This window comes from Salvelinus fontinalis, unplaced genomic scaffold, assembly GCF_029448725.1.
Source record: "Salvelinus fontinalis isolate EN_2023a unplaced genomic scaffold, ASM2944872v1 scaffold_0919, whole genome shotgun sequence".
NCBI lineage: Eukaryota > Metazoa > Chordata > Actinopteri > Salmoniformes > Salmonidae > Salvelinus > Salvelinus fontinalis.
This window is the reverse complement of record NW_026601128.1, coordinates 1-12,130: the sequence shown is the minus strand read 5'-3', so window position 1 is coordinate 12,130 and position 12,130 is coordinate 1. Positions and strand designations below refer to the sequence as shown.

The following is a 12,130-nucleotide window of genomic DNA, read 5'->3' as shown; positions in this document are numbered from 1 at the left end:
TGCATTCTCTCTGGTTTTTATTCATTAGGAAGAATTCTGTCTGGAATTACAAAATGCACTGGTAGAAATAGCGGTGAGATAGGTTGAGAGTGTGAGAGATAAGAGTGAGAGAGACAAGAGTGAGAGAGAAATAGAGAGGGAGTGAGTGAGAGATAAAAGATCCCACAGCCAGAGTTTTAAGGGTTACATCATCAGATTTGGCTGGCTCCTGGCCCTACCCAAAGTAGGCAGGGATATCCCCATCTCTTTTTATATGATTCTCTTCTTTAAAACAGGAGTTCCCTTTTTTTGTAGTGTCCTGAACATGGTTGTGTAGTGTCTCACCTCCATGTTTACAGTTAACAGCTGGCAACATAAATAAACAAACCAACTTTGATTCTTACCAAAGTCATCATGTCGCTCTTTTGACGTTTTTTTTTTTTTTTATAGATTTTTTCAACCTTTTTTGTTCTCAAAAATAGAAGGAAAAAAGAAAACATGTTGCTTAGTAAAAACATCTATCTATATTCATATATTTTTTAATCTGAATTCATATTCTTATTTTTTGGATTCCTGAAGATGACTGTTCACCCACGGTGTGGCATGCACATAGCACATGCAGTTCTGGAAGTAGATATTTTCCCTTTTTTTGGTATTTTTTTGGTACTTAAAATGCTTTTATTTCTATGTTTTCCATAGCAGCTCATACATTGCTTTTTGAAGTAACGGTGGGGTTATTTAGAATATGTGTTGTTAGTGGATGTTGGTCAGTACAGGACACAATGATTGACAGTGAATGTTAGGGCCTCTCATAGTTTGAATTGGAGGGTGATTGACATCTTATTTAATCTTGCACACAGCCACACAAACATTCTGTCACTCGCTCACAAACACAGGCTAACTCACACACACACACACACACACACACACAAACACTCACCAACTCAAATGTCATCAGTGTGCTTTCACAAAATATTCAAAGCAAATAAACAAATGAAATGAAATATCCAACGAAAACAGCTAGCTATTGATGTACACACACACATTGAATGTACACACACATTTTTGCTATAAAAGAACGCATTCATACACAGACACACACGCAAACGCACACACGCCATACGCACGTACACGCATACTTGCTACAGCCAGGAGCTACATACTGAGAGTGTATCTGTGTATTCCTATCTTATCAGTGTTGTGATGTGACTTATACACGTCTATGACATTCCTACGTTAGATGAATACTGTAAAGGCAATGTGCCTGTGCACTTTCTGGTCAAAGTGTGGTACATAGAATCATGGGATATGTCATTACAGTACATCAGAATCCAGATATGTGCAGATCTAACTGCGCTATATCTATGGCAGCCGTGAACAAACACTGTTACCTGACGCTAATGGTTTTGACATGGGGTGTAATAATAAGAATAATAATGACATCATTCTAATAAATGAATGGTTCACTATGGATATCCTCAAAGTCCGGCAACTGTGAGAGAGACACTGTACGGGACAGTGGTAGGTATTAGGATGGATGTTAGTTTGAGGCGCACAAAGACACACACAAAGAAAATAGGGTGACACAGGACACAGAGGTTTGCCAGAAAAGACCCAGTCATTGTTTCTCCCATGCATTTTCATTGGCTGTGATACATGTCCTGTGCATTTGTGATTGGCTGTGCTACATGTCCTGAACACAAAGGAGGTGATCCACCAGTGACAGACAACACTTAAACCTTATGCTCCCAGTTTAAAGACAGATACGAAAACATTGGAATCAGACAGTCAAAATAGAAGGGGTGATACAATGATACAATAGGACAGGGGTGCAATGTATTGCATACAGTGCCACCTAGAGGGCCAAACTGGTAGAGGAGCTCTGTCTCATTACTGCTTTATCTGGTCTACTTTAGTCTGTAGACCGCGTTAACCAAAGCAAAAGTGACCATTTAGCTGCCCTAGAATTACCCAAGTGATTAATATATGTAAGCAACTGCTTGATTAACAAGTATACATGTCAGATACATGATTTCCTGTATGACTTTTGACATTGTTCTTTTTTTTAAAGTTCATTTTTAAGTTCCTTTTCTCTTCCCCACCGTATTACACTGTATCAGAGTCATTACTATGATTACTACTGTTCCCACAATGCACCTCTCTGACAAAGCTCCGCCCACCAGCCGGACCAGTGGACCACCAACCAGACTCACTAAACAAAGATGGTGACGCGCTGAGCACAACCGACTCGAAAGTAACACAAATACAAGACTAAAATAATTCTCTCTCACAAGCATGAACATCGTCATCATCATCATCACCATTATCATCATCGTTATTATCATAATCATCAATAGTATTGTTATCAGTATCTATAGAACCATTATCACTATTATTAACAAATAAACAAAAGATGAAGAGGTTCCCTCCTTTCATCGGCCTTTCTTTCTCTCTCTCTCTTTTCATCGCTCTTTCAAACACAAACCCTGGAAGACGAGAGACATATCTCTGGTTTGAACGATGCTGTGCGTCAGCAGATGAAGAGCCAATAAGGACCATGGAGCTTGTAACTTCCTCCCCCAGTTTCAACTCCCTTTTAACATGAACCTATAATATGTGGGGTCTGTTTTTCATACTTTCCTGCCTTCTTTCCTTCCATGAAATAAAAGTTGGCCTTGTAACAAAATATCTACTTCCTTGAAAATGATTGTGCAATCTCAGCCACATCAACAGTTATAATTTGGCACAGAGCATTTCAATAAGAACAAAGTGGGAAATAGATCATCCTGTCCCTCCGCATAAAAAAGGCTTGGACCTTGTTCTTCTCTTCCTCATCGCCCCATCTCTCCATCCATCCTAACTATCCTGATTATACCTCCAGCACAGGAAGAGTGAGAGAGGGACGCCTCAGGGAGAAGAGAGAGAAACAAAGGGATTACAGGAAAAAGAGAGAACCCCACAGACTAATATAGAAAGGACCAAGGAATAGTTTCCCCACATTACAGTAGTTTCTCTTTGTTATCATTTATTTTGTATCAATCATGCAGGATTCCACAGGTTTTTAAACTCTGCAAGTTCCAACGAAGCTGAGCGGGTGCAACAGAAGAATCAAGCTTCAATGTTTCGAAGAAAAAGAAGAAGAGGAAGAGGAAAAAGTAGCAGCCGCAGGAGTAGAAGAAGAAATACTGAAGAAAATTTTTCTTTTTAAGTTTCTTTTTTTTTGTTCACCATCCACTTTTTTTATGTCTCTTCTCTACTCGGTTGGGGCGGAATCTTTTTTGGGGGTTGGGGGGTTGGAATGGATAGATTCCGCCTACATAACCCCCTCCCTCCTTCAGAGTTAGGGTGTGTGTCCCGGTGTCCCCCCCACCACCTGTTTCCCCCACTCCCCCCACCACACTCAGGTGGAAGGCTCATCATCACATATGTCATTATTAACAGTAAACCCAGATGATAAAACTCATCAATATCTCCCCATCATCGGGGTTGGTGGTTGGTTTTTGCAACTAACGCAACTCCACTTAGTTCTCCGCAATGTCATAGTGACATCTTGGTCGTTGTGGCGGTTTTTAATATTGTTTCCAGAGGCGTAGCATCATGATACGTTGAGAAAAGCATCCGTCCCCCATATCATCCATTTTGAATTTTTTTTACATTTTGAGTTTTTGTCTCCTTGCATCCGATGAGCTGGGTTCCATAGTTTTGGAGGAGGAATTGGTTTGTACTCCATACCCTGTTCACTAATTTCTACTCATCCTTCAGTGGTCCTCCTCCTCATCCCTCTATTCTAACTACGCCTTCCTCACTCCCTCCATCCCCGGGAAACACTGAGCAGCAAAAGAAACGAAAAGAAAAACAAACGGAAATAAGGAAAGAAAGAATCATGCCTTGGTTTCCCCTGTCTCATGGCGGTCAGTGCTCTGGCTGTGTGTTTTCCTGGGCTGGGAGGGACTGATAACTCAGACAGTGTGGTTGAGCCCTCCCTCCCTCCATCCATCCCTCCATAGTCCCCAGAGGCTAGCACCTGTTGTCATCCGTGTTGTTGTAGGGTTCGTGCAGGCCTTTCGTGCGGGGCCCTCTAAGCTGGGGAGGGGGGACCTTATGGGGCCCGGGGTGGGTGGGGCCGTGGTGGTGTTGCGAGGAGGGGGAAGAGGCGCGGTACCCGTTGGGGAGACGTCGAGTGGGGGGAGGCTGCTGCCCTTGGGGGGTGGGGGTGGTGTTGGGTGGGGGCGCGTGGCGGGAAGTCCTGGGCGAGGTGCGGGAGTGGGGGCTGTTGGGGTGGGGGTTGTTTGGGTGCGGGTTGATAGGGTGCTGCTGCTGTGGGGTTGGGGGATGGTTTAGCACGGGGAGAGTAGGGTGGTTGAGGGGGTGAGGCTTGTGAGGGTTGCCCTGTGTGGGGCTCTGCTCGTAGGGAGGCGGTTTGTGGTGCTCACGGTCGTAATCCTGGTAGTCCTGGTTGTAGAAGCAGCCGTCGCCCTCCAGCGACCCACTCTCTCCTCCTCCTCCTCCTCCCCCGTCCCCCCAGCGGGGAGGAGGGTGGCAGGCTTGGTTGGGTGAGCCATGGTGGGGCGGGGGAGGTCCCTGGGGGGGCTCAGGGGAAAAGCGGTGAGGGGCGGGATTGCGCCCCAGGGGCTGGGCTCCGGGAGGTGTGGCCATGGCTTTACGGACGACAGGAGAGTAGGTGACGTGTGGGCGGGGCGTTGCCGGGGTCTGAGGGAGTTGCCGACGGCCTCGTCTCGGGGTACTGGTCCCCGAGGTAGAAGGAGCGGGACTTTCGCTCACCGAACTACTGCCCTACACGAACATTGAAGGCAAATAAAAAAAGAACCATAAAATTAACGACGACACGAACAGAGAGAGGGAGGAAGAGAGAAAGGGAGGAAGAGAGAAAGGGAGGAAGAGGGAGAGAGGGAGGGTGAGAGAGAGAGAGGTAAGAAGGAAGAGAGGGAGGGAGGGAAAGGAAAGGGAGAGAGAAAAAGAGAAAAAGAGAGAAAGAGATAAAGACAAGGAGAGATAAATAAAGAGAGGGAGAGAGAGAACAGACAATAACAACAAGAACAACAACAGCAACGAGAAGAAGAAGAAGAAGAAGAGAGCAATCAGGAGAGTGTGAGGGGAAGGAAGGATGCCGGGAAAAGAAAGACATAAAAAAGCAAGAAAGAAAGAGAAGAGATATATAGAAAATGATGGGAGTCAGCATACACCGTAGAAAACAGAGAAAAGCGATGAGTCATGAAGAATAAAGAGAGGACACAAAAACAACAGGAGAAAAGAAAAGAAGAGATCAGATCTGACACAGTAGGCCTCAAAATGGTGATTGTGAAGGTACCCACAATGCACTCTTTCAGTGTTGTTGCCTTGTTCAGTCTGTCTCTTATCTGAATCTAGGTTGTTAACCAATCACCTCTGTGTGTAAGTGTGTGTCTAAACTGCTGAATCCTATAAACAACAATAGTTAGTGAAAAGACAATGTATGGAAGTGTCAAAAAGGGAAACACAAGAGACAGTCAGCCGCCTAAAGATATTTAGGCCAAGGAGATGGGGGAGACACTCAAGGCAGAACTAAAAGGAGAACCTGAGGCTAAAACAGTTAGGAAGGTGGTTCACTGTTGACACACATCATAGAAGCCCACCTGTCTGTGTGTCATGCACTCTCTGCCCTCGCTGGGTGACCGTGACCAGCGACGATCGTGCTCCCTATCCCGGTCGTGGTCTCTGTCTCCTCGGGGCTGTCTGTGACCACCGTGCTCTCCCCCCCGGTCGGCGCGGTCTGGTGTGTAGCGCTCCTTGTCCACAGAGCCGCTGTGATGGTGGTGGTGATGGTGGTGGTGTTTGCGGTCTTTCTGCCGACCGCGGTCTCTGTCACGGTCACGGTCCTTCTCCTTGGGTGGCAGGTCACCTGACTGAGTGGTGGTGCTCAAGTCTGTGCCCAGTCCTGCCAGAATGGAGGCCAGTTATTGTTGTCATCATGGTATCTCTAATATCTTTGTAACCATGACAACATGACAACATCAAACACACTTTGACACAGTAGCAACTCAGGGAACTAAGCACGTTCTCCTCACACACTCTCTGACTCACACACATTCTGAACCGTTCCTGACCAAAGCATGCACACTCATTCTGTCTCTAACCTGCATCTGCGTCTGTATATCGACACAGTGACCGCTCGGAGGCCCGGTGGCTTCGGTCGCGGCGTCGGTGGCTGTGCCTCGGAGCTCCGCCCTCCTCAGGGATCACATACTCCATTGCATAATCATCGGCCCCTCCCCTTTCCCTCTGGCCCCTCCCAGATCGACTGTGACCAAGGGAGGAGGCCGAGCGCTTCATAGGACTATTATCTGTTATAGTCTGAGAGAGTGGGATGGAGAAAGAGAGAGAGAGAGAGGGATGATGGGAGAGTGAGACAGAGAGGAAAAGAGTAGTCACACAGCAGGCTTCTCGGGTTTACTTTCCTCGTGTCTTCCTTTCTTGTCGACTTGTGTGTGTGTGTGTGTGTATATGTCTGTCTGTGTGTGTGTGTGTGTGTGTGTGTGTGTGTGTGTGTGTGTGTGTGTGTGTGTGTGTGTGTGTGTGTGTGTGTGTGTGTGTGTGTGTGTGTGTGTGTGTGTATATACTGTATAGTTGTTTACCTGACTCTTACATGTGTGTACTTCTACATTCCTACCATATACAGTATAACCTTGTAGAGGTGGGCACCAGGTAACCCATGACACCCCCCCCCCCCCATACTGTTCCACACACATGCCTGTATTAGTTTCATATATACATCATGCTGCCTCAGGCAGAGAGAGAGACCAAGAGAGAGAGAGAGAAAAGAGACAAAGAGACAGAGAGAGATCGAGAGAGAGAGAAAAGAGACACAGAGAGAGAAAGAGACAGAGAGAGACAGAGAGAGAGAGAAAAGAGACACAGAGAGAGAAAGAGACAGAGAGAGATCGAGAGAAAAAAAAGAGAGAAGAGGAAGAAGACAAATAACAGTAAAAGTAAGAAGGGAGATGAGAGGGAGGCAATAGGCCATGCCTGACATGCATCCAGGACTTCATCTGGAAAGATAGGTCAGTGTCTCCTAATCCCCCTAAAAGACTAACCCACCCGTCCCCACCCAATCCCTCCCCCAAAATCATAACACAATCCAGGCTGCGCACAAGGCTCTGCCAGCCCCCTCTGCCAGCGTGCACATAGGAGATGTCCCGAGTCCTCAGCCCCACTCAGGAGCTCTCTTTCTGGGGCACGGGGAGCCGCTCTGACCTCCTAGGGCTGCTGGACACCAGGACAGTGCCTATAATGCCCCTGGTACACACCTGCATAGTGCATACTGTATATACCAGGCCTGCTCAGTACTAGTCCGCCAGTGTCTGCTGGTTTCCGATTCTTTATTGAACGAAGGGATCATTTGGCTGTTGAGTTAACTTCTTTGGGGTAGGGGGCAGTATGTTCACGTCCGGATGAAAAGCAAGTCCAGAGTAAACGGCCTGCTACAAAGCCATAAAAGCTAGAATATGCATATTATTAGTGGATTTGGATAGAAAACAATCTGACGTTTCTAAAACTGTTTGAATGATGTCTGTGAGTATCACAGAACTCATCAGGCAGGCAAAAACCTGAGAAAAAATCCAACCAGGAAGTGAGAAATCTGAGGTTTGTCCGTACTTTCCGCTGGACCTGCCCACGCGTTGTGAGTTTGGAAAGTGTACTGAATGCTAGAACAACAAGGAGGAATTTGGACATAAATGATGGACATTATCGAATAAAACTAACATTTATTGTGGAACTGGAATTCCTGGGAGTGTATTCTGATGAAGATCATCAAAGGTAAGTGAATGTTTATATTGTTACTTCTGACTCCTGTTGACTGCATAATATGGCGGCTATATTTGTGGCTTGATTGGGCTCTGAGCGCCGACTCAGATTATTGCATGGTTTTTTTTTTTCGTCAAGTTTTTTAAAAATCTGACACAGTGGTTGCATTAAGGAGAACTGCATCTAAAATTCTATGCATAGCAGTTGTATCTTTAATGTTTATTATGAGTATTCCTGTAAATTGATGTGGCTCTCTGCAAAATCAAAGGATGTTTTGTGACTTCTGAACGTAAGGCGCCAATGTAAACTCAGATTTTTGGATATAAATATGAACTTTACCGAACAAAACATACATGTATTGTGTAACATGAAGTCCTATGAGTGTCATCTGATGAAGATCATCAAAGGTTAGTGATTCATTTTATCTATATTTCTGCTTTTTGTGAAACCTCTCTTTGGCTGGAAAAATGGCTGGTTATTCTGTGAATAGGCACTCACCTAACATAATCGTTTGGTTTGCTTTCGTCGTAAAGCCTTTTTGAAATCGGACACTGTGGCTGGATTTACAACAAGTGTATCTTTAAAATGAGGTGAAATACATGTATGTTTGAGGAATTTTAATTATGGGACTTCTGTTGTTTTGAATTTGGCGCCCTGCACTTTCACTGGCTGTTGAAGAGGTGGGACGCTAACGTCTCACGTACCCTAGAGAGGTTAACTCCCCTGGTATTCCAGGTTGAAACCAGAATAGATTATAATGGACTGAAACCAGCAGACAGTGTGTAGCTAGGATACCCTTACACACACAAACACACATGGACACACACACACCAAGCACACACAACAAACACACTCACCAAGCATACACACACACGCAAACACACACATGCATGCACGCACACACAAAATCACTCCAACAAGGGCACACATATTCCTGGCATGCATGCAACACCAACACCAATACAGCAGCACATTGATGACATCAGCACAGACAAGCACACAGGCATGATACACGCAACACACATGGTACTCCCAACACAGAGGAGCAGCAGCAGCAGGAAGAGAGAGAGACAGAGAGAGGGTGCAGAGTTTGCCAATCCCAAATCAACACCTTGACCCCACCCGCTTGGCACTTGGCACAAGGACTAGAGAGGTAAGTAAATTAGCCTTGTTCCAACATCCTGACCTCGCATAATCACATTCACCAGGCAAGATGTAAGTAATATGGCAAAAATCCATCTGGCTTATCAGAGGGCAGGGTGGAGCTATTGCAATATTGCTTATATTTTGCGTAGACGCCGAGTATCCAAAACATTAAGAACACCTGTTCTTTCCATGACATAGACTGACCAGGTGAAAGCTAGGATCCCTTATTGATGTCACTTATTAAATCCACATCAATCAGTGTAGATGAAGGGGAGGAAGCAGGTTAAAGGATGTTTATGCCTTGAGACAATTGAGACATGGATTGTGTATGTGTGCCATTCAGAGAGTGGGTAAGAAAATATTTAAATGCCTTTGAATGAGGTATGGTAATAGGTGCCAGGCGCACCAGTTTGGGTCAAGAACTGGGGGGTACAAAAAGGGGGGGTGCAACTCAGAGCCCCACCTGTTTTGAGCCCTATCTGTACATATACAGTGGGGCAAAAAAAGTATTTAGTCAGCCACCAATTGTGCAAGTTCTCCCACTTAAAAAGATGAGAGAGGCCTGTAATTTTCATCATAGGTACACTTCAACTATGACAGACAAAATGAGAAAAAAAAATCCAGAAAATCACATTGTAGGATTCTCTATGAATTTATTTGCAAATTATGGTGGAAAATAAGTATTTGGTCACCTACAAACAAGCAAGTTTTCTGGCTCTCACAGACCTGTAACTTCTTCTTTAAGAGGCTCCTCTGTCCTCCACTCGTTACCTGTATTAATGGCACCTGTTTGAACTTGTTATCAGTATAAAAGACACCTGTCCACAACCTCAAACAGTCACACTCCAAACTCCACTATGGCCAAGACCAAAGAGCTGTCAAAGGACACCAGAAACAAAATTGTAGACCTGCACCAGGCTGGGAAGACTGAATCTGCAATAGGTAAGCAGCTTGGTTTGAAGAAATCAACTGTGGGAGCAATTATTAGGAAATGGAAGACATACAAGACCACTGATAATCTCCCTCGATCTGGGGCTCCACGCAAGATCTCACCCCGTGGGGTCAAAATGATCACAAGAACGGTGAGCAAAAATCCCAGAACCACACGGGGGGACCTAGGGAATGACCTGCAGTGAGCTGGGACCAAAGTAACAAAGCCTACCATCAGTAACACACTACGCCGCCAGGGACTCAAATCCTGCAGTGCCAGACGTGTCCCCCTGCTTAAGCCAATACATGTCCAGGCCCGTGTGAAGTTTGCTAGAGAGCATTTGGATGATCCAGAAGAAGATTGGGAGAATGTCATATGGTCAGATGAAACCAAAATATAACTTTTTGGTAAAAATCAACTCGTCGTGTTTGGAGGACAAAAAATGCTGAGTTGTATCCAAAGAACACCAAACCTACTGTGAAGCATGGGGGTGGAAACATCATGCTTTGGGGCTGTTTTTCTGCAAAGGGACCAGGACGACTGATCCGTGTAAAGGAAAGAATGAATGGGGCCATGTATCGTGAGATTTTGAGTGAAAACCTCCTTCCATCAGCAAGGGCATTGAAGATGAAACGTGGCTGGGTCTTTCAGCATGACAATGATCCCAAACACACCGCCCGGGCAACGAAGGAGTGCCTTCGTAAGAAGCATTTCAAGGTCCTGGAGTGGCCTAGCCAGTCTCCAGATCTCAACCCCATAGAACATCTTTGGAGGGAGTTGAAAGTCCGTGTTGCCCAGCAACAGCCCCAAAACATCACTGCTCTAGAGGAGATCTGCATGGAGGAATGGGCCAAAATACCAGCAACAGTGTGTGAAAACCTTGTGAAGACTCACAGAAAACGTTTGACCTCTGTCATTGCCAACAAAGGGTATATAACAAAGTATTGAGATAAACTTTTGTTATTGACCAAATACTTATTTTCCACCATAATTTGCAAATAAATTCATTAAAAATCCTACAATGTGATTTTCTGGATTTGTTTTCTAATTTTGTCTGTCATAGTTGAAGTGTACCTATGATGGAAATTACAGGCCTCTCTCATCTTTTTAAGTGGGAAAACTTGCACAATCGGTGGCTGACTAAATACTTTTTTGCCCCACTGTATATAGTCAAGTCAACAACCTTTGTTGAGTTGCAATTTTTTTAAACGTATGAAATCAAGTTGAATCAGCTAAGCACTATGTGTGTCCTCAACTTAGAAATTCACATCCATGAAGTCATATCAACTGAAGCAACATAACAGTTGTGTTGACAAAAAAAGGCCAGATGACTATAATTAATCAAATTGTCTGAACTTATGAAATCCAGTTGAATCAGCTAAAAACTATGTGTTTAACTGACTTAGAAATTCACAACCATGTTAGGAGATGACATGAGGAGAGAGAGGCAGAGATGGAGACAGACAGAGAAAGAGAGAAATGGTTTTCGTGAGTGAGTGAATCAGTGAGTGAGAGCGAGAGAGAAAGGGGGAGAGATGGGGAGACAGGGTACATACACTGAGGTTATTTCCACGCTGCCTCCCTTTCCTTCGCTGCTGTGTGAGCACAGAGAAGACACACACACGCACACACACATCACAGCCACGGATACAGCACAGGTAGAGCACACACAGACACACAGAAGAGGACAGAGGGACAGGGAAGGAGAGAGGGATGGATACGCAAATAAATAGTGAAGGGAGAGGTGAAGAAGGTAAGGCGAGGGGGTGAAAATCGGATAACGGGGGAGGCGTGGGCAGAGAGCGAGGGAGAAATGGAGAGGGGGATAAATATGGGTGAGGATAACCCGAAAAGAAAGGGAGGTGAGATGGAGGAGAGGAGAGAGAGAGAGAGAACCCGGTTAGACACAAAAGCAGCGGTGAGGGGAGAAACAACACTTACCACAGTAGCGCACAGACACTGGAGAGCCAGAGACAGTGTTATAGACAAGGTCACCATGGCAACAACACTACCATCTACACCACAGTCACCATAGTAACAACACCCATCAACACCATAACACACCATGCTACTACGGCAATAACAACAGTACAGTGAAGTACAGTGTAAAGGCACAACTTACGACACACAAGAGTACGAAAGAAGACTGGATGACACACACACACACACACACACACACACACACACACACACACACACACACACACACACACACACACACACACACACACACACACACACACACACACACACACACACACACACACACAC

At 45.3% G+C, this 12,130-nt stretch overlaps 1 protein-coding gene across 2 annotated transcripts; it reads right to left on the bottom strand.

Annotated features, from left to right (window-relative positions):
- Nucleotides 1-12,024, bottom strand: LOC129847665 (voltage-dependent P/Q-type calcium channel subunit alpha-1A-like). Of its 2 annotated transcripts, XM_055915410.1 has the most exons (4): nucleotides 11,416-12,024; nucleotides 6,114-6,330; nucleotides 5,613-5,914; nucleotides 1-4,773 (listed from the first exon to the last, which is right to left on the bottom strand). In XM_055915410.1, the coding sequence occupies exons 2-4, from the start codon at nucleotides 6,307-6,309 to the stop codon at nucleotides 3,997-3,999; spliced, it is 1,275 nt and encodes a 424-aa protein (XP_055771385.1). In that variant the 5' UTR covers nucleotides 6,310-6,330; nucleotides 11,416-12,024; the 3' UTR covers nucleotides 1-3,996. The 2 variants fall into 2 exon arrangements, with proteins under 2 accessions (XP_055771385.1, XP_055771384.1); XM_055915409.1 differs by lacking the exon at nucleotides 11,416-12,024 and having other exon boundaries at nucleotides 6,114-6,512.
- Between the last annotated feature and the right edge of the window lie 106 nt (nucleotides 12,025-12,130).

Bases quoted from the DNA above. Each gene is read 5' to 3' on its own strand.
- LOC129847665 (XM_055915410.1), bottom strand. From the start codon at position 6,309: ATGAAGCGCTCGGCCTCCTCCCTTGGTCACAGTCGATCTGGGAGGGGC. The intron at 5,915-6,113 runs GTTAGAGACAGA...CCATTCTGGCAG, and splicing joins ATATACAGACGCAGATGCAG to GACTGGGCACAGACTTGAGC. The intron at 4,774-5,612 runs GTGGGCTTCTAT...ATGTTCGTGTAG, and splicing joins AGTGCATGACACACAGACAG to GGCAGTAGTTCGGTGAGCGA.